This window comes from Diachasmimorpha longicaudata, chromosome 15, assembly GCF_034640455.1.
Source record: "Diachasmimorpha longicaudata isolate KC_UGA_2023 chromosome 15, iyDiaLong2, whole genome shotgun sequence".
NCBI classification, from domain to species: domain Eukaryota; kingdom Metazoa; phylum Arthropoda; class Insecta; order Hymenoptera; family Braconidae; genus Diachasmimorpha; species Diachasmimorpha longicaudata.
In genome coordinates, this window is record NC_087239.1 from 5907831 (window position 1) to 5929188 (window position 21358).

Genomic DNA, 21358 nt, shown 5'->3' on the forward strand with positions numbered 1-21358 from the left:
TTCGGCAATTCTCAATTACAATTACAATGAAGACAGCATCACCTATGGAAATTGACCTCTGAAAACTATTCAGCAACAATGAATTGGTCCTTATGAGGCAAAAATCAGTAAATAATTATCATTTTTCATCTTTCAAACATTTATTTATTACTCTTGAAAATATCATGGCAGTTGTAGCCTGGACGTGTCTCTTGACCGAGAGCGACCGCAAAATATTTCACACTACCATGAAAAAAAAAGTAATTTACTATATCTTGCTCGAGCTTCTGTTCACTAGAGATAACACAATGTCTCTCGCATCTTCCATTATCCACATCTCATCAACCAGTTTATTTTCTCGACTACCAATTAAAAATTCCATTAAAAAAAACCAACATGTTATTTATGCCTAGAGTTCTTCATCTCCATTCTCTCCACTTGTTTTTCATTTTTGGTTTATCATTTTTAGAAGAAAATTCAAGATCCATTGACAGACGTCTTTCAAAAAATGTGTTCTCTTCACTTTCACCTTTAAAAAAACAAAATTAATCAATTCGTAATTGTACATTATTCATTTTCTTCCACAAAATCACATTTATACCAGTTTTTTTTAGTAAATTTTAAGTATCTCGAACCGCCATCGTGCAATAAAAACACTAATACCTCAGACTCGAGAGCTGCGCAAAAACAAACAAAAAGAAAGCAGAAACAAATTGATCTAATTTTGCCTTCGTTTCAGATCAAAATTGGAGAAAAAATTTTGAATCTATGAAAAAAGGATTTTCCTTTATTCCTGTCTCTCATCGAAACCTGTTATATATACTTTTTGTTTGAATTTTCATTAATTTATTTTTTTAACGAGTTATCACAGTTGCGGCGGTCACGGGAGGGCTAGAGAGTGAGGGGCAGACCATTGCATCCCTGATACGAGGAGAATTCCGTTCGTGTTTGGCTATTTTTATTCAGTATAGTCCCACCATTCTTTTTCGTAGCCCTCGTGAACGTGCTCGAGTAATACCTTCCTTCGATTGTCGCAATATCTTGGGTGAATAAAAATTAAAAATTCGAAATTAGTAATTTGTTTGCCTATTTAGGAGGGGAAGACCATCTTCAATCATCGATAACCCAAAAATTACCTGTATTTATCCTGAACTTTTTGCTTGATATCAGCAAGATTTTCACTCGTAATGTTTCTCTCGAGATACTCCGATAACAATTCAGTTGCGCCTTCAAGATCCTTCTGGTTATCCTCGAAGATCACAGATTGATTATTTTTCCTCAAATAATATGCAAAAACGTATGTGTACGTTAAGGTCTGTCTACATAAACATAAAATGTCAACTGCTTTCTTCAGAAACTGGACCTACACAAATCCCCAAAAATTCATAGTTAGAAAACATTGAACATAATTGCGTGTGAAAAAAATGTGAAACTTTTCCTACTACTTCCAGACTCTCGACTATTTATAAAAATCAAGGCCGGCGATAAATTAATTGACCTCATTTTCCCACATCCCTACACAATTGATTTTTTAAACTATTGAACTAATTACCTCAATCCAAGACATATTATGTTGCTGCATCTCTTCCATTTTTTCTTTGACACTGGCATACAATTTACTCTCAAATTTGAGCGACTGCAGATGATTCATGTATCTATTGCAGTAGAACAAGTATCTCTGTAGTGCTGACCGTGATTTTTGTTGTGTATCCCTGGCAGCCCTAGCCTCATCCTCATCATAACGATTGCAGCTGTACCAACTAGAGCCATGTGGCTCCCAAGGGCCCAAACACACCCAGCAAAATTCTGTCTTACAATTTTGATTCTTGCAAATCATATGATTACATCCGCCGTCTTTTTCAATTGTTACATTACATTTTGGGCACTCTTTTGTATTGGCAGCTATCCAATTGGACGTTTCAGAATCATCGTCACATTTTTTTATCCATTTACGTAGTAAGTGACATTTCACTGGATCATGCCAATTTTCCCCGCAGTGAAAGCAAAATGTGTGAGCACATTTACACGTAACTGGCTTTGCCTCGACGTACTGTACTTTAATAGCGCTGTTGCAATCCGGCGATGGACACCACCTCAATAACCTGTTACACTAAAAATTCAACATTTTACCAAATAAAATTTCAACTTCAATAAAGCGGAGAGAATGGAGGAGAGATAGGGAGAGATTATCCCTTAGTGTTGGTATTTGAAAAGCCTCATACCTCAACAAAACTGTTTGTAATGAGATGTTGATATTTAAGCTTGACTTTGGAGTCCTTCACTAAACGCATGACACTGGCATCATCAACGAGAATGTCACATGCATGGGCAGCACATGCTATTGTCTGACCAACACCCTCCTCCATGATTTTTGTTGTCAAATATTCACCCCAACAGCCAGCACAGAAGCGATGCCCACACTCCAACCCCGTCATCATCTAGCAATATTCATGAGTTCGTGAATTAAATAAATCAATTGAACCCACAACATGAACAATTGGCCATGAACTCAACGTATTTGATTGCAATTTCTCTGAATTTATTTAATCAGTACTTACGGAAGACGGTAATGTTGTGAAACAAATGCCACACTCCTCCGTACCATTTGTCGATGTCTTCCTGGACTGAAAATCCGTACATAAGAATTAACATCGACGTCTGGGTACTGATTACTTGGTGGTAAAATATATTTACCAATGAGCTTTGAGCAGAACGTGATCTACTAATGAGTGAACCTTTACGAAATGGATTAACCACCCTGGCTTCAGCGAACAATTTATCCTGATCCCCATCGTAAAATCTCTCCATGAGCTTCTCCTTGTCCCACTTGAAGTGATTCAATAATATTCTTGTTGTCGTCGCGGGAATCTGCGATTGTAAATTGTTTGCAAATAATGTAAATCAATGAATGCACTCAATTTAAACAGCGCACAAGTTCATGCTTATTTCCCGATAGATTCACAGATCGCATATGATCTGATTCTTTAATAATGAAAAAATGTTCGTATACCTCGACAACTGTGTTCACTTCCTTGATACAATCCACCATGTGCTGGACAATTTCCTCAGTCGTTAAGACCTCGAAAGGGTAGTCATCGGCGTCGTTGGTACGTTCACGCGGATTACCAGGTTCACACTCCATCGCGAAGTCTACGTCATCTCCGCTGGACTCATTCCCCGAGTCCACCTCATCATAGAGAGTCTCTTCATCAGAGTCCATTGTTTTTTCCAAATGAGATCCTTTTCGAAGCTGATGGAAATATAATTAACATTTAGAAACTTTTAATTGGGTTCATCTCGTGACCCTAATTTATGTACGACGCTATACGCATGAAAAAAGGAGAAATTCTGTTGGGAGAAACTGAAAGCAAATGCGATCAAAAACAATTGAGTAAAGCTGCACAACATAAAATGATAAAGCGAGATAAGTAAATTGCATAATTTTTTCCCCGAACTGTTGCCAAAAACAAAGAGGAACTTCCCCCCAGTTTCTGGTGGAAATTCTATTGGACAATTATTGTTCCATCGAATTATTTAGTACAAGAGAATATCAATGATGAATTAAACATGAACGTGAACCGATTTCGAGGCCGAGGAAGATGGCACTTGAGGTCACAATCGACCAGTTCACATGCCCTGTTTATAACAAAAAAAAAATATCCATTCCCTAAGGTAAACGCACTGAACCAGACCCCCCAGACGTATAACCTATGGACTCCTGAGAGTCCATAAGTGTCACTGACCCCCACAAATCCCAATAAAATCCCATTAATCACCAGAGAATGAATTTTTGATGTCACAACGATTAATTAAGAATAACTACAGGTCTATTTCATCACGTCCGTGACGTCAGGGGAAAGGGCCCGTGGTATACACAGGCAATGATACATTTTCCAAGGATAACAAACTCATCTCCTCAGAATTACTTGAAACAACACTTAATGATCAACTGAAATTTCGTTCACATATTGTCTGAATCGAAGGAAATTGAATAACACTGACCACTGAATACTAACAGAATCCAAAAAAAATGAAAGTTTATCAGCAAACTGACGCACCGAGGACTACAATCATGGGAACTGCCCTGAGATCTGCAGATCCCCAGTCTCTTTTGCACCGACTGATGCTATGATTCAAACGATGACAAACAGGTGCCGCTGGAATCACACTCCACTGGCTCTTTTTACGTTAAACAAATAAAAAAAACTCAATTTCTCCTTCAGAGCATATTCTCGTAAAACGTGACCTTCTCTACTTCCTAGGCGATCGTTCTCCCCCAGGTAAACCACTTGTTTCTCATCCTGAGGAGGAATTGGCTTTATCTACTTGAAATTTTGCACTTCTTCTGCCCGAAAAATACAAAACAAAGGGATTTCTACGGTTGAAGGACACGTGTCGTACTCCCCACACGAAATGATGATGAATAGTCACCTGGATGTTGATTGGAGCTGTCGGAAGAGTTGAGTGGACCTCGGACGACCTTTTGTCAGATGAAAACACAAAGTCGACTGACAGAAATCAGCTGTTGACGAGACAAAGCACTCAGACTGAGTGAGTCTAGACCTTCAGCTCCGGTTACGGATCAACTCGATCGAGTCCAACGAGTCATATCTTTTGTTTTCTTCTTTGTCACATGAGTGGAGGCTGGTGATGTGTGAAAATACGTTGAAGTCACGGGGTCGTGGTGATGAGCCAGACGACACAAGTATTTACAGGAATTTTGTTGGTTATGTTTGGAGAGAGACAAATGGCAGAGATGAATGCAAATGGCGCCTGAATTTCTGTCTGGTCGTCGAGAGTTGATGACGATGGGGATTCCGCGGGTGCGGAAGTACGTACCCTGGGGTAAGTGGAGTTACCCTGACGAGATTTTGGCGATTTGCACTGGAGAAATCGGGGTGATGGTTAGGGGACGACGCACTATGCCAGGGACTGCCTTGACGGAGGGAAACGAAGTTGAACGAGTTCTACCGAAGAGCCATGGGGACATGCGTGAATGTCAACAACACTCGGGGAATTCAGTTGGTTGATGGAACATTGTCTAGATTGGGTAGTTAACCTCTTGGGTGAAGTCAGAACTCTGGAAGTGGAGAACCTCGAATATTCTGGTTGAATTTTAATTTGTTGGTGTTCGGAGGGATTTAGGGTATGAATTCGTGCCAGAAAACTGCGATATTTTTCTGAATAACATTAGCAAGTATCTGGTGAGAGTTGCCTCAATTTTTTTGTCAATAAAGACTTTTTTTATTTGATAGTATCCAAAAATTTAGCCTCATTTTGTAAAATAAAAGTGCCTCAGTAGTTTCATCTATTTTAGTACGAAATATTCTAGAATTACAGCGAATTTCTGTACATTACAATAACACACATGAATGACTACACAATTGAATAAATCGAAGGGAGAAAACATGGGGTTGCCCACATTGAATGATTACCTGATTCTTGAGAAAATTGGAACTGGAAGTTATGCTACTGTTCATAGGGCAGTTAGAAAGGTAAGTTTGGTGAAAATTCAGAAGAAAGAACTTCGAGAATTTCCATAACAGTTTCTACTGGATATTCTCAGTAAAAAGGCAGCAGAACTGCGGAATTTTTCTTATTGATATGTTAACATCCGCAGGGAGGTAATCGCGAAGTTGTCGCGATCAAATGTGTAGACAGCACGATACTTTCCAAATCAGCGATTGACAATCTTCTGACGGAGATAAATTTATTGCAGATTTTGAAGCACAATAATATCGTGGAAATGAAAGATTTTTTCTGGCACGAAGGGTTGGTCACTGCACAATTAAATTATTTGGGGAGGGTGAGGTAAAATGCACCTCCAATCACCTGAATCTCCTGGAGACCGAACGACTTAGTCTGAATTTCCTTCATCCACTAATTTCACTTAAAAATCTCCCGAAAAAACGAGAAAAAAAATCTTTGTCGATCTCGAGTTATTGAGGGTTGCAAAGGGCCCATTTTACCCCACCCCCTTTCCCTCAATGTATGAAATTAACACAATGCTCATTGATTCCATCTGCCTCTCCACTCAGTCGGATCTATATTGTCATGGAGTACTGCGACGGCGGTGATTTATCAAGTTTTATTAAAAGAAAAAGCCAGTTACCAGAAACAATCTGCCGTAAATTTCTCCAACAGCTCGCCCTAGCTCTGAGGTACTTACGATCTCACGACGTCTGTCACCTGGACTTGAAGCCACAAAATTTGTTACTGACCAGGAAACCAGTCTTAACGTTAAAAGTCGGAGGTTCGTAATATTGATTTATGCGAGGGGTAATCACCCGGGCAAACATTCTCCTTAGATTGTGATCAGCGTCCGGACGAATGGCGCGTTCGCCTTCAATCTTGCATGAACGTTGCGGCAACATTGCGTAGCAATTTTCGCTTTCTCCTCTTTCAAATTAAAGAAGGATCGAACCTATCCGTATTGGAATATGTTCCTAAGCAGAGGAAATGGTGGTATAAGGAAATATATAAATTATATAATTCGAATGACGAGGGAAAAAATCAGCAACAATTCCCCTCTCGCAATTTGTTTCAACTTGACGACATGATGAACAAACACTAATGAATCAAAATCTCCTGCAGATTTCGGTTTTGCTCAATATCTGTCCACCTCGGAATCGAAATTCACAATGTGTGGTTCGCCGCTCTACATGGCGCCGGAAATACTTTTGCGTCGTGAGTACGACGCACGCGTAGACCTTTGGAGCGTGGGGGTGATAATGTATGAATGCCTTTTCGGAAAAGCTCCGTATTCCAGCAGTAGCTTAGAAGAGTTAGTGGAAAAAATCAAAAGTTGTAAAACGATTGAGGTATTTCTCACAAATTATATAATTAGATTTTCATATAAATTTTTTTTGCTGCCGGATAGAAGATGTCAATGCAAAATATAATATATTATTTACGATATATTAACGCGATATGTAATTTCTAGATCCCCAAGGGTTGCTCTGTATCCCCCGAATGTAAAAACCTGCTCATGTCTCTGCTAAAACATGATCCAAACGAAAGACTGAGTTTTGACGATTTTTTTGCTCACGAATTTTTGGATCTTGCTCATGCCCCCACCGAGGAGAACCACGAAAAAGCTATTGCATTGATCCAGAGTGCTGTAAAAGCCGACACCGAAGGGGACATTGAAGAGGCCTTTCATCTCTACAGCGAAGCCTTGAGATACTTCATCCCACAATTAACCAGTAATTACCGATTGCTTCTAGGCACCCCATTAAAACTGTATTGATGAATGTTCATTTCTTCAGATGAAGCTGATCACGACAGAAGAAAGCATTTGAGAGTGCGCGTTAATGAATACATTAATCGAGCCGAAAAGCTCAAGGCCATGTGCATGGCTGGCAACTCGGGAAAATTGGAGAGTAGCGGAAGGAAAGAACTACTTCAGGGCACTTCATTTGGTTATCAGGAATTACGTACGTATGGGGAAGAGAGAGATATTCTTGGGGGAATACCATAGGGTTCGTTAACGAAATTCCTATACTACTGGCGCCACCACTGCCGCAAGCGGCCACCGCGTTGTTTATTTTTTTTTGTACTCTTCAATAGAATTTCCCCCGAAGAGTTAAAAAAATTTAAATTGAATCATTTATAAAAATTATTCCACCGAATTTACCCATTCCCCAGGAATATTGAGTAAAAGCACAACAGACATGGCGTCGGCCCTAGAAATGGGTGAAGTAGGTGAACAATATCTCGCGGAAGGGAATTACGATTTGGCCCTAGAAAAGCTGAGGGCCTGTCTAGGAATACTGGTTCCCCTGATCAATAAAGAGCCCCCCGGAAGACGGAGAGAGCTTCTCAATCAACAGGTAACCGACGCATTCCACCCCTCCCGCCGCCATTTCCTCTGATATCGAAACCCTTCTGACATTCCCCAGATAGAAATATGGCTGACGCAGGCGGAGAGTATAAAGGGCCTGTTGGCAACGAGAGCAGTGGATGATTCTCCAAAAGAATCCAAACACCTTCAGGATCAATGTGTACTTCAGTAACTAGTACCCCAGATCAATAAACAATTGTGAATACAAATGTCTGTATATATACATATATTATTCAGTGATTAGGTTCCCTTCCCTGCTCTCCTCGTTATAATAAAATAAAGTAGTACATAACTCCATAAATTTATACATGTTTTTTAACTATAGAAAGTTCTGTCAACTTATCGAACACCTTTACACATATGTTTTACCACTAATCAGTCGAACAATAGCAATATACAGACACTTATGTACCAGAATTATAATATACATCATTTTTCTGACATTTCTCTAATCACAACTTAAATAACTTGAAAATATAAATCACCTGGAACAGGAAAAACGACCCGACGAAGTCGTCTCAACGATCGAAAGCTCCCAGATCTCCCTGCAGCCGCCATAATTGGGACTTCCGGTAGAAACTAACGGATCAGCATCTGAAATGTCGTCTTTCGTCATGGAAAATTCCATTTCCCACCATCCCTCCCCCCCTTTCCCCCCACCCAAAATTGTCATTTCCCCCTCCAAAAGCTTTCCCCCGTGAAACCGAATCTCCCCCCCTCACTCCACCAACCAGAATCGCAATAAAATTCTCCTCTCCCCCCACTCTGAACTCTCCAGTACATAAATTCATTTGTTAGTGTACACCGGAAGTCCGGCAACGTCGCAAATGGTCGAAGTACATAAGGGCCACGTAGATGTGAATTTAAGCGGGTCATGCGATTGGCTGTGAGGCACAACGGTGGGGGGGATAAATGGAATACATGGAGATGTGGCAACACCGCCAACACTGCATGCATTTCAAATATTTTAACGCAAAATGGACATCGCGTACATGCTGAATGTAGCATGCAGTCCGAGAATTGAAGTTCGTCGGTGTTTAATAAATTGTTGATAAATAGTGAAAAAAGTGCGCGTTATCTCACAGGATAATTCGGGTAATTTGGAAAAATTCGGGTACAATCGGTGGAGAAAAGACAAATTTTCTCCCTCGCGCACCCGCGCACGAACATCTCTTCTCCCCCACTTCGTCCTTATATACTTAACAGAGTGGACACGCATGAGATACATGAGTATGTCATTTAGTGTGTGTATACCGGTGTTTGCGCGCTGTTATACTCACTGTCGCGTGCATTATTGTTATTATATCGTATTGCAATTGTTTTAATTACGTTGATTAGTTTGTTATTATTTTTTTTTTCATCGGGAACTGTGAATTTTTCGTTCTTTGCCAATACGGAATAACGAATATTCCGAGTCAATGTACGGGTGCAATTGTGTACCGGCAAGTGTGTGGTTAGATATCAATAATGTGTATGGATGTGCAATCTAACAACATGGGAGATAGGAGTCTTGATGATGATGTGCAGATTGTCAGGTGTAACGTTGAAAAAAGTAAGTTTTTTTGAGGTGTTTGACGATGCGTTTGGAGTTTGAGGTTAGGAATGTGCGTCATGTGCGCGCGGTTTATTGTCATCCGGTATTTGGGGCTTTTTGATTGTGGTGGTGGGGGCGGGGGTGTGCGGGAATGGGGGTGAGGTACTTGGGGGATCCTCTGGGGGCTCGAGTTCTCGGGGTGGGATTCAATTGGGGGGATGGGAAGGTGAGGGTTTTTTTATGGAATGGGAAATCGACGACAGATTTCGTTCTGCGACCTTTCTCTCGAAGGAATTTCAATCATCTTCTCTGATATTTTTTCTGAAAAGTAAAAATCCTTTTCCCTTTGTGAAAACGCTGATCAGCTGCTGTTATCTTCATTCGAACCATCTTACGTTTTCCTCGTGACGGATGTCAGTGCGAATACGTTTCCCTGTCATTAGTTTTCTTCACGTAAAATTAAAAAATTGAATTTTCTTTCCCACAAATCTTGGGATTTCGTACAATAATTGATTGCACCTGACAATTTTCGCGGAAAATTCCAAAAATTATAATTTATGTTCTCCTTAGCTTCAAATTATCCTCAAAAAATTCTTCCGCCTCTGAAAATTGTCAAAATACGATCCGAAAATTTTTTTACAAATTCCTCGTCTTCCTCTCACATAAAATTTTTATCCCCATTTTTTTTCACCGACTTCATAATGGTTTTCAGCTTCAGAATGTCCGCAAAAAATTCCTCCAGCTGTGAAAGTAGTGAAAGCAGGTATAGCATAAGCTCCAACAATGAAAAAAAAAACAACTAGACTAGCAATAGCATCTGTATTATTCTCCGTTAACGCGAAAAAAAAAATTCACTCCACCGTTCATTACAAATAAATTAATAACATAGTGTGACACTGAGTATTCGCACAACGATATTCCCTCACGTGTGTGCACACCTTTCTTTTTTTTTTTTTCCTAACCTCCACATCTCCGCTCCACAAATCCTGGGAGTTCGTATATATATCCAACCAACCGATGAGGAGCTGAGCTTGGTCACTGGCTATGTGCCTATAACCCCGAGCAACGTACATAATATACTCCCCCTATATACAACATCCAGCTATAAGTGATGTAACAATAAACCCGAGTGTAACCGATAACACCCGACTATTCACGAAGTCATTCGATAGTTCCCTCGGTTTTTACTTTTAACCTTAGGGTACTTTGCCCGTACTGCGCCAGCGTATTCTCGTGTCATCTGGTATGAACGCCGCCATTTGCTATTTTATGGGAAAGCGTCGGTTTCATAATCACAATATTTACAATTTCATAATTACGTTTATCATCATTCCCGGACGATGAAAATGACCACCGAAATGGCATTCAAACCCCCGATTATTCGATACGATAATTCCGATTATCAAATCGATCATACGCTACAATTTATTATAGAAACCCTCCACCCCTCCGTCCCCCCACCTCTTACCGAGATCGTACCCTAAACACAACATGTCCTAAACTCATAACATAAACAAAAAATTGTTTTGTGCTTTGCGTCCTGATCTCCAAGAGCTCACATCCGGTTGATCCGCCATATTGTTCTTCAAAGTTTACTCGCTCCCCCTACATTCCCGTTTTTTTTTTCTCTGTCCCGTTTTTCCCCCTTTCTCCTACTGCCCCCCCCCCTCAGCCACCCCTCCTCCTCTCTCTCTCTCTCCCCCCTTCCTGAGAATGAAACTACGCTTCAACTCGGCATAGCAACAGCAGTAATAGGGAGCTCCTATAAATAGATTTGTCGGGCTGTTGTGTATTTACAGTGTTGCCAAATCCAAAAGGCCCAGGTGACGCTTCAAGGACGCCAATGGGCAACGTCGCATGCGATGGCAACACTGTAGCTACGTCATCGTCGAGACGAACCCGCAAAATTGGATTTTATTTTATAATTTATCGGCGATAACCAATCACCGATCGATCATGATAATATAATTATTATTTGTTGAGTCAATGGGGGAAGTTGTAAATAGTAAATAAATTTTTTAAAGGTCCATTTGAATATGTTTTTTAATCTATTGATCGATCGCACAGGCGAGTTCTTCATAGATATTTTTCCATAGTATGAGTTCCGGTATATATGTGGGTATATAGATATATAAATCCAGTAAATGGTGATGCATGTGTGTATATAAATGGGTATGAAGTGCCGTGTGGGCGTGACCAGACGGCCGTGGATGATCTGGCAACGTTGCGTCCGTGAATCATGATTAAAATAATAAGTTGAGTACATATGTAGTATATAGAAAATTGTAGTGGGGTTATTGGGTATATAGGGTAGAGGGGGGGTTCCTGCGCATTGTGTGGGTATATGGTATGGAGTTTTGGACATTGTGCGCAGGTTCCTTTACTCCCACTCTGGGTATAGATTACCCCCACTTTGGGGTGAATCCAGTGAGTTCCAGGCATTTACACGAGGTAGAAGGGAGACCATACTCACCTGAAAGTGCTGGCTATATACTGGCCATGTATCTACCGTACGTTTGCCAATCTTGGCACTTCGCCTCAAAAAGCATATCGACCGTGCGACGTTGTCACATAACATGGGGGATTCTTGTTCCTGGTCCCTGGGCCACTCTTTGAGCTGAAGTTACTACTGCCTTGAGTCCCTTTTCAACGATTTTTTTTTTTTCGTATTTTATTTAAGGGGTTGGTGATGATGTCTTCTCGGTTAACTGCTCGAGGTCCTTTTTTGGTTCTGGAGGGAGGCGGTGTTTTGGGGCGATTTTTTGATTTTCGAATTTTTATGCAGGAGAAGAATTGCTGGGATTTGAAGATTGCCGCCCAAACTTTAATGTTTTTCGAATTTTTTATGAGAACTTCAATTAATTTCGGTCATTAAATGCGCCGTTTTTATTTGATGGAAGGACCGCTAGTGAGGGATGATATAGTATTTATTGAATTACAATTATTTATCATGATGAAATGCATGAAATGAACAGAAGAAGCGATTGTTATTATCCAAAATAAAATCATAAAATTTCACCTGAGAAATTGTCTCCAAAACATTTCTTTTAAAGAAATGATTTTAAAAAATTAACATCCGTAATTGTTATACAAATTTTTCCAATTCCACATTTCCGCTTAAAAAATTCTACAAATAATTCCCCTAGAATACTATTCCCCAAAAAATCCCCAACTTCCCGCGATTATTCAAACCGAATTCTCCGTCCCAGCGTTCCAAAACTGCATTTTCCGAATTTCCATTAAAAAAAATCCAATTACCTCCGCATTTTTGCAACTAAAAAAAACCTCTCGGCAACTTACAAAAATTACACAGCTACATGCGCGCCACACGAGGCAGTTGCGCTGGGCGGTAAACCCTTAGTCGGAAGAGAAATACAGAGAGCGACAGAAGTACAGGCCCCCCTTAAAGTCAGCCCGAAGCTGACGATCCCGTCGGGTTAAATCGTTCGGCGCCTCCATTAACTCACGTCCGGAGACGAAAAAAAATCTTCCATCCAAAAGTTCCCGCCCGCCGCCCCCTTCCCCCGCCCAAAAAACCGTTAATCACGTTGATAAATGTTCAGCAAAAAACCACGTTTGTGAAATATAACCGCTGAATTCTCATTTTCCACCGTCAACTGTTGTAAAACTGTGGTACGCGTGGGTACAGTTCACTTAAAAAGTTTGTTTATAACGATATTTAACCGAATGTACGAGTGATACAATTTACCTGTCCATGAAGTTGATGTGTGTACGTGGGATTAAATGAATCGATGATAATTCAGACCAGTGATATCAGTGAAACGATCCAATAATCGAGTGTCAACGAGAGGTTTTTCCTGTCAACTATCGAATGTTAAATGTGAAAAACATGACTAGGTGTAGGTGACGAGAGAATTAGACGCCATCTGTTTCTCGATATTATACCGAGACATTGTCCATAGATTATTGATTACCTCTTGGTTATGTTTTACAGTCGATTATTTTTGTGTTATCATTTTGAATTTGTCGTGTGTTTACGTGTTGGGTGTCATTTTGCCCCAGTGCAATGTCGAATGTGATCAAGATTTGGGTCTAGTTGGGACAGTGTCAGGACCAGAGGGGAGAGAGTCATCTGACAAATGTTTATCGAGGATAGCATTGTTTAAGAAATTTGTTGGGGTGTTCAGGTGCATTTAGGATGATGTCATGGAGGAGAACTCGAATGGTGAATGAAATACAATCATCTGGGTCCTTGGCCTCTCAGTCAATTTGTCTGACGTCACGGAATGCCAGTTTCAGTTGTCATTGACTCGTGAAATTTGTGGTAGTAATATCAACGAGTTGTGGAAGTGGTTTTTAATGTTCGTGGGGTTGGACTGCGGGGTTCAGGTGGTTTTGGAGGGTTGACTTAATTTTTTGGAGACCTGGGGGGATAGGTGTTCAGGGGTGGCCTGGCGTCTGCTCAAAATACAACTGGTGGGACTAGTTATCACCGTTGATATAGTGTTGGTGACTAGTGTAACGTGAGAGTGGTTGTGATATCTAGAAACAACAGCTAGATGTTACCACCGTTGATGCTGGGCCTTGATGCCCTAGAGTTGGATATACCTGGGTGATTTATCCTCGTGGTTGTTTTGGGTCTAGTGTTGGTGGGGATTTAACAAACATGGCGTTGTCCAGTAATGATTGTGATTTGGTACTTGCCAGTTTGACTGCCTCCAGAAACGGTGATACGCCCGTTTATGACACATGTATGTTGATTTTTTGGGGAATATGATGAGATATTTGGGGAATTTGGGGGTGATGAGGTGGGAATTGACGATGGGGGCGAGGACAGGTCTTGACAGGTGACCAAATCGACCTCTCTAATTATGGGTAGAGTAATTTTTTATGTCTGATGCAACCCTAATTTTGGCAGGCAGTTGTGATGCCCACATGTTGGAAGTTGGGTTTTATTAGAATTAAAAAATTATGTTGAGGGTAATTAGATAAATTGATTTGTCACGCCTGAAGATGTGCGAATGCCAGAGCCTTAGATTGACCCTAATTTGACCCTAAATTCCTGGACATTTTATTATGATTTGCTGATTCCCAGAGCTGGATTTAAATCGCGATATTCGATCGGCAGAAAACATTTCAAAAATCTGAAGAAAGTATATTTTTTGAGGAGTGCTAATTGCTCATTCTTAACAAATGAAAATATTTGTGCTAAGGCTCCCTTCTGAGTATTGCAGAATTTTTCTTTTCAAAATTCAATTCCTTTTGGATTTTTTTTGACTGCTTAATTATTATTTGATGGAATAGAGGGCTTCATGCTTCCTCACCGCAATTCCATTAACATTGTATTAAAAGTCTATTAACCTACATAGGAGAGCTAGGTTTCGATTTCTGATACAAATTTTCGATGCATAATTTTTTCAAATTGATGGTGGCATATCTCTACATTGCTAAACAATTTTAGTAACGAAAAATGTTAAAATAAGTTATGCCCTATCATTTAGCTCTATAAATTCTTTTCATCAAAAACAAACAATGTCCCCTACATTAGTGCAGACATATAATTACTATTTTTTTGATTGCAGGGCCCCAAGAGAAAGTACCAGTAAAACAAGAGCGTCCAGATGAGGCGGAAATCCGTGAATTGGCTGCCAAAATGGTGGAAGCAAACAAAGCGAAAATGTTGACGAATGTCCCAGGTGTATCCCAAAGGCCATCAGGTACCCAGGGTTTACCCGGTATTCTTGGCTATTTGAGTAAAAAGCCAAATGACATTGGGCCCCAACAAGCATCAAAGTCACCACCAGTTGACGGTAAAACACCACTAGATGATGACAGTCAGCGTGGTAGATTTGGTTGGATAACATTTGACAAATGTCATATACCATATATATACCGTGGTGGTGAAAAATACTGTGCTGTTAGGATACTTGAGGCTAAATTACTGAACAAGTACCTGAACTACTTACACTCTGATATATACAGTTGTACATGTATCAAGAGTTACTTCATAACCGAAGCTGAGAGTAAATTATTCAATGAGATTAACAATAAACACTGTGAAAATCAATTTGGTAAAGAACAATTTACATGCAAAGATCTTGTGGTTAGATTGTCCGATGCCAAAGAATTTTACACATTTTTGGATGTATGTTACACTAAATTAACGAGTCAAAATGTTAATACTGGACAAAAAGGTGATAAGTGTGGTTTCATTCGTATTAATAAAGAATCAGTGGTACCATACACTGTTAAAGACAATTTAAAGTATGTACCACTATTTTATTTTGAGGGTGAAACGGACAATTTAAAACTCAAAGCTGAAAAACTCGAGGGTTGGGATTTATCATATTTGAAATTTTGTTGTAAAGTACAGGGTATACGTAATGAATTATTTGCCAGTGAAACGTGTTCAGTGATAAGTTTGAGTGACATTAAGAGTTATTTTCCACCTGGTACAGGATTTGAGGATTATTGGCCCAGTAAAGTTATGGATTCACAATTATTTGTTAGCGGTAAAGGTGGTGCTAGCGCTGGTGGATGGACAAAACAACCACCAGCACCACCAGCTGTAACAAAACCAGTGGCTGTTGTTAACAATGCCAATAACAAAACAGTTATTAATCCTAGAACAATGCAGTCTGTACCAAGGAGTACAACTGTTAATACAACGATACATCATATTAATCAGACGAGGCCTGTTACAACACATCCAGGACATGGCTCACCAAATACAGCTAATCGTACACCATCAAACGCTCAAATTCTCAATCCTGTACCAACAGCTGTGAATGGTTGGTCGGGACTTGTTGGGGGACAGCCGACATTTCAAGCGACTATTGTTCCTCAGTCAAATTCTATCATAAGAATGCAAAATACGTCCCTGAATATGCATAGCGTAAGTTTCTCTTCATTTTTAAAAACTATATATTGTTTCGACAACTGCTATTTACGATTTTTTATTTATTTTTCGGGTCAACTGAAATCTCTGATGCCGTATTGCAAAATAAAAAACATTTTATGTGAAAACAAAATGGTTTCCATGTTTCAAGTTCTTTCAAGTGCAATTCGCAATTATAATCATCGTTATGATATTGTTTGTGTGTAGCCAATGGCGACGTCCAAGGGCTATTCCCAACAGCCAAGAAGTAGAGCCAACAGTAACACCCAGCCTGGACAATATCCAGTCTATCCCGTATCCACAATGCAAAATGTTGCTCAGGCACCCCCACCTCTGATAAGGGCAACAGCCCACTCGAATCAGCCTAATCTAGGGTAAGAATTCATTATTCAGCTTAAAATTACCATGACATTCATTATTTGAATTTTGTTTCTTCAATCGCATTATCAGTTTATTTTTGCGCTGTATTATTTATTAACAAATTCATGCTGTATTATCATCTCATAGTTTAGTTTTACTGACAAACTGCTAGGCGTGTGTATTTGTATTTAATGAGATCCTTTGAATAATCAATTCTTTGAAGCGAGAAAAATTTGGAAAATAATGGACGAGTACTTGCTTCGAAGGATTGATCGCCCAATTGATAATCGAGCATGACACCCTCACGAGTACAATCTTAGAATTTTTTGGTACGGTTTTATAATCAATTAGCTGCACTCAGAGAATTATGAACAAGCCCCTGAACAAGGACTTGGGTTGTTGGACAAGGACAAGGGTTGTTGGGTTAATAAAAATGGCTAGTTGAAAATTATGGAGGAGATTGATTGAGGAAATTGGGGAGCTCTAGCTTTTGAAAGTCTCAAAGACGAACAGTTGGTCGTTTTTCAACCCGACAACGAAATATTTGGCTCTAGAGACGGGCCAGTCACACGATGGTCTGTCCAGAGTGAAAATATCTCTTGCAGAGGGAGGTTTATCACGAAATAGTTTGCCCCCTCATTATTATTTCATCCAAGGATTCTCCTCTATTATTATTGAACAGCTGAAAGGAAAAACTTCTCCCTCATTTCGCATAAAATGAACAGCCTCAGAAGCAAAATACATATGAAAGTATCGAATAACGAGGAACTAACGCTAAATGTGTCACTTGCTGGTACAAAGGCCATAAATATTTCGGACGTATTGAATACATTGTTGCGATAAAAAGCTTATCGTCTCAGGAGAGCCTTCGAGTGGCCAGCACTAAATTTTAGTTTATCATTTTTTGGTAATTTTGAACTAGCCATTTTTCTGGTCAAGCAAGAGTTGTTTAAAAATAAATCAGAGCTCCCAAAATGCATCGGACATGTCATGAGATCAATTTGGAGGAATTATTTCATGTCTTTTCTATTTTTTCCGGGAGGTTCTTCACAGATTGATAAGTAGATCGATTTATCAGTTTATATAGGGTAGTGTAGGGAAAGTGGAACGAATTTTTTTTGTCAATTTGAAGATTTATTTTTGAGCTTTAAAGGTGAAAAAAAAATATTCGATTTCGATTTTGGGATCCTCTGTATTTTTACTTCTCGATAAACCACATTTGCATTGTCCGTAAATTGTCATTATCATTGTTTTTCCATCGACCTGTGACACTTAAATTGACATTCAAAACTGTCCAGATGTAGTTTTATCACCCTTATACATACAATATCTGTTTTCTTTTTCTTTTTTTTTTTTCTTAAATTTTGTTTTTGTAGTTATCCAACCTATGGGAAGGATGACTGGTGAGTTCCTGCATACTGTACCTGATTATAGTATTTTATCAATGGATTGAATAGATTATAAGTGGCATGCTCATTACTGACATTGGTGAAAAGGATCAGGAATTTGAAATTTCAATAAACCAGACATATCACAGCTGTCTAAATGATGAATGTAGTTACATCGATTAATCGGCGTAGTAGAGTTACTCAGTACGATATTAATTGATTACGAGAATTAATAAATTAATTGAGAGCGAGTGGTGTCAGCATGATCGGAATAAGATGGAAATTCTTCTGGAAATACATTTTGTATCAGTGCTTTTTATTGATTTGTGAGATTGTGAGGTCATATCGACGATTTTAAAAGGAAATGTCTGATGCCATTTGTTCAGGATGGGGGCAACTTACACCACACCAAGTCTGTCAGTGCAAAATGCTGTAACAGCGAGTTCATATCCTCAGATGTTGAATTTGAGTACTGAACAGGTCCAGGCACTGCTACATCCTCAAACATCTCCAGCTATAATGTCACATTCACAACGACATACACCACCAGCTCACAATACGTCTCATCCCAAGTATCCACCACCATTGATACCAGTCAATGGAAGTTCAAACAGTTCGAGGTGAGTTGGAAATGCATTCGGTGATGTTCTTCGGGAATTTCGATGTAGTTTTCTATTTTTTTGGGCGTTGAAATCTCAATATTTATGAGTGGATTTTTTCATGAAATAACGACGTTGAGCTGTCGAAGATTCCATAAAATATTCAGATGAAAAAATCATTGTTAATTAAATATAAGCAATAAATGTAAAAAAAATAGGAAAAAGCTGACAGAGATTGGAAAATAAATATGTTTACACATGATATTCTGGCGATTTTTCAATCCCTTCTATAAATAATCTAATCATGCATAAACAATCCATTTTTCAAATTGAAAATCATTTACTAGAAAATATCAAAATCTGAGAGTTGAAATATTTTACAACTTGACAGGGAAAACACTTTGAGTTGACTATTTTTTCGTTAAATCTAAGAGTGAATTTTAATATTATCAATATACTCACGACAATGGATTAATTTCAGGGATTCTCGGGGGAGGAAAGCACTAATTCCCATCGCCGAAACGATAGCAAGTTGTCACGTTCAGCCATATGGAATTCAAAAAGCTCTTGTTGGTGAAAAATTGGTACCGTGTATCAATTTTAAACCTTACATTTACTCTGAATTACTTATGACATTGCCCGACTTTGTATCACAATTTTTTCCTACTTGTGATATGAATAACTGTAGAGAAGTCCTCACTGACGTACTTGGGGTTGATTTATACCAAGGAAATAGGTGAGATTTGGCTTTCTCATTAATTCTTGTTGTTTTACTGGTGTTAGTATCTCAATTCGTTCAGAACACCTTTATCTCATATTCATTCTATTCTTTCATATTCTAGACTACAAATGAAAAAATTGATGGAAGCTGGCAAATGCACCTCGATGAACGAGGAATTACCCCTGATTCAAGTACGAAACATAATAAAATACATGCCCCAGATGAAGTACATGTTCAGAAGTATGGGTATGCCAACACCAGCTCATTCATCCGAGGAACATCCCCCTAAAAAAAGACAGCGTACCAGCTAGGATTGGCTCCAGCCTTACTGGCCCACATACGACTACTATCACTCGGCATTCTAATAAGTGTCGTTTGCCAATGTGTCGAGAATGTGCTGTTGTGGCACGTTAAAATTTTCGTTCACTAGTTTAATTATTAATTTTTTTTTTTCATAAGGACGAAGAATAAACACTAAGAACATCGTTCACACATTGTGAGGCTACCTCAATGAAATGTGCATTTTGTATTTTTCATTTCAAATTTAAGGGATTAATCATAGATGGAAAAATTTAATTGCTTCATTGATATATATTTTTTTCTTTCATAATATATTTTGTACATTGTCATTGTCATTTTCTCATTGCTCCTTCATTGATTTAATATTCGGAGAGAAATGAAGGGCTCCATTGGCGATGATTTTTCGGTAATTGTTACTTGGTAACAGTTGAGGTGAACATTTCTGCAGATTAATTCTAATTTGCGGGGGGGGGGGATGAAGAGGATATTAGGGATGAACCAGTGAAAAGGTGGAAATTACCTTGGAAGGACTATATGAGGGAGTGCTAATAACGTGCCACAATAGCACGTATGAAATATTCCGTAGAAAAATGTGACGAGGGGTAGAACAATTCTAAAGATCCTTTTTTCGTAAATATTTTCTGTTGGATCCTTAACATAAATCAGTGAAGCAGCGAAACTCTCCACAATCGTCCGGGTGCTAAGAGAATTTCCACAGGAATTCCCAGAAATTTAGTAGAATTTTCTACCCCTCGTTTGTCAGCCTTTCCTGCGTCATTATTTCGCGTGTGAAGTAGCATATGTGTAAATAAATGTGTCTGGATACTGCATTGAAAAATAATAACGAGTGAACAAAGGGATTAATTTTTTACTTCGTACGAGTGAGTGAATAACGAAAGGCTCTAATTTCAAAATAACCAATATCCAAGGATTAAATAACACTTCGGGCAGCTCAAAAAAAATGGTCTTCCGTTACGACCTTTCTTTACTGCATAAAAATGTTCGACTGGGACTGGATAAATGACGATAGAACCTCGAAACTTAATTTCCCATTAACGATAAACAAATGACTAAAATAAGTCAAGATGTTTATATAATCTAACAAGTGTACCTAAGGGTTTAAAAAACATTAAATCACTCAATCGTGAATTTCATCCCTAAAAGTTGTGAGAGAAGAATAAATTGGCTCGTTGCATGATTTTTTTTTTTGAAAAAAAAAATGAGGAGATACCATAATTAATAAATATTGGATACGTATTTTTCTTAATAGGAAAACACATCCAGTATTTTCCTTTTGATTTCGACAAAAATTCTCGTACAAAATCCCAATTAACGGAGGGAGCCGAAAGGGCTGACGAACCGCTGGAAATATCCTGTTACAGTGAAAGAAGTACATACTAAAAATGGTATATTTTATTATTCATACGAATATTGTATTTAGAAATGCTGAAGACGCGAAAACGGAACGGAAACATTATAATCGTATTTGCCACAGAAAAAAGACTACAATGGACTGGCGTCGGAATTTATTAATGTATCATATCTTGAAGTTTCATTTTTTATACTTCGAGTTATGGACACGATGAGGAAAATTGCAGAATAAAAAAAACAAATGTATAAACACGATAGAGAGAGGGGGGGAGAGGAAATTTCTTTCATTTCAACGGCTGCGTTCTTATGTCTTTTTGGTTCGATTTTTTTTACTGGGGATGAAGAACTGCTTGTAATGATCGGGGGGAGAGGGTTAATTTTGAAAGATTAACATAAGCACACAA

The 21358-nt window shown here is 38.9% G+C and overlaps 3 protein-coding genes across 19 annotated transcripts; 2 read left to right on the top strand and 1 right to left on the bottom strand.

Moving 5' to 3' along the window:
• Window positions 1–115: 115 nt before the first annotated feature.
• On the bottom strand, window positions 116–8403 carry LOC135169579 (E3 ubiquitin-protein ligase ariadne-1). Of its 9 annotated transcripts, none has more exons than XR_010300223.1 (9): window positions 4411–4887; window positions 2990–3229; window positions 2674–2847; window positions 2538–2603; window positions 2202–2417; window positions 1532–2089; window positions 1116–1342; window positions 581–1019; window positions 116–508 (listed from the first exon to the last, which is right to left on the bottom strand). XR_010300223.1 is itself a non-coding variant. In XM_064134690.1 (9 exons), the coding sequence occupies exons 2-8, from the start codon at window positions 3197–3199 to the stop codon at window positions 938–940; spliced, it is 1533 nt and encodes a 510-aa protein (XP_063990760.1). In that variant the 5' UTR covers window positions 3200–3229; window positions 4411–4887; the 3' UTR covers window positions 116–508; window positions 891–937. The 9 variants fall into 9 exon arrangements, 8 of the variants coding, with proteins under 8 accessions (XP_063990760.1, XP_063990758.1, XP_063990756.1 ...); XM_064134690.1 differs by having other exon boundaries at window positions 891–1019; XM_064134688.1 differs by lacking the exon at window positions 4411–4887 and adding an exon at window positions 8308–8403 and having other exon boundaries at window positions 116–1019.
• LOC135169580 (serine/threonine-protein kinase ULK3) lies at window positions 4993–8031 on the top strand. Of its 6 annotated transcripts, none has more exons than XM_064134693.1 (9): window positions 4993–5183; window positions 5297–5474; window positions 5600–5751; window positions 6018–6232; window positions 6574–6800; window positions 6923–7184; window positions 7248–7415; window positions 7627–7811; window positions 7881–8031. In XM_064134693.1, exons 2-9 carry the CDS (start codon window positions 5352–5354, stop codon window positions 7992–7994), a joined length of 1446 nt encoding a protein of 481 aa, XP_063990763.1. In that variant the 5' UTR covers window positions 4993–5183; window positions 5297–5351; the 3' UTR covers window positions 7995–8031. The 6 variants fall into 6 exon arrangements, with proteins under 6 accessions (XP_063990763.1, XP_063990764.1, XP_063990767.1 ...); XM_064134694.1 differs by having other exon boundaries at window positions 5320–5474; XM_064134697.1 differs by having other exon boundaries at window positions 5379–5474.
• Window positions 8404–8736: 333 nt separating the features above from the next.
• LOC135169573 (uncharacterized protein) lies at window positions 8737–21196 on the top strand. 4 transcript variants are annotated; one of them, XM_064134668.1, is made up of 7 exons: window positions 8737–9374; window positions 14900–16212; window positions 16423–16589; window positions 17952–17978; window positions 18350–18583; window positions 19044–19298; window positions 19405–21196. In XM_064134668.1, the coding sequence occupies exons 1-7, from the start codon at window positions 9290–9292 to the stop codon at window positions 19592–19594; spliced, it is 2271 nt and encodes a 756-aa protein (XP_063990738.1). In that variant the 5' UTR covers window positions 8737–9289; the 3' UTR covers window positions 19595–21196. The 4 variants fall into 4 exon arrangements, with proteins under 4 accessions (XP_063990738.1, XP_063990740.1, XP_063990737.1 ...); XM_064134667.1 differs by lacking the exon at window positions 8737–9374 and adding an exon at window positions 12584–14068; XM_064134669.1 differs by lacking the exons at window positions 8737–9374; window positions 17952–17978 and adding an exon at window positions 12593–14068.
• Window positions 21197–21358: the final 162 nt, after the last annotated feature.

What these genes read in the sequence shown, in the direction of transcription:
- LOC135169579 (XM_064134688.1), bottom strand. Translation starts at nt 3,199, where the DNA reads ATGGACTCTGATGAAGAGACTCTCTATGATGAGGTGGACTCGGGGAAT. An exon ending in GTTCTGCTCAAAGCTCATTG is followed by an intron (nt 2,604 to 2,673) that starts GTAAATATATTT and finishes ACGGATTTTCAG; the next exon opens with TCCAGGAAGACATCGACAAA. An exon ending in TTACAAACAGTTTTGTTGAG is followed by an intron (nt 2,090 to 2,201) that starts GTATGAGGCTTT and finishes TTGAATTTTTAG; the next exon opens with TGTAACAGGTTATTGAGGTG.
- LOC135169580 (XM_064134693.1), top strand. Translation starts at nt 5,352, where the DNA reads ATGACTACACAATTGAATAAATCGAAGGGAGAAAACATGGGGTTGCCC. An exon ending in ATTTGGTTATCAGGAATTAC is followed by an intron (nt 7,416 to 7,626) that starts GTACGTATGGGG and finishes CCCATTCCCCAG; the next exon opens with GAATATTGAGTAAAAGCACA. An exon ending in GAGAGCTTCTCAATCAACAG is followed by an intron (nt 7,812 to 7,880) that starts GTAACCGACGCA and finishes GACATTCCCCAG; the next exon opens with ATAGAAATATGGCTGACGCA.
- LOC135169573 (XM_064134668.1), top strand. Translation starts at nt 9,290, where the DNA reads ATGTGTATGGATGTGCAATCTAACAACATGGGAGATAGGAGTCTTGAT. An exon ending in ACCTATGGGAAGGATGACTG is followed by an intron (nt 17,979 to 18,349) that starts GTGAGTTCCTGC and finishes CCATTTGTTCAG; the next exon opens with GATGGGGGCAACTTACACCA. An exon ending in GATTTATACCAAGGAAATAG is followed by an intron (nt 19,299 to 19,404) that starts GTGAGATTTGGC and finishes TTCATATTCTAG; the next exon opens with ACTACAAATGAAAAAATTGA.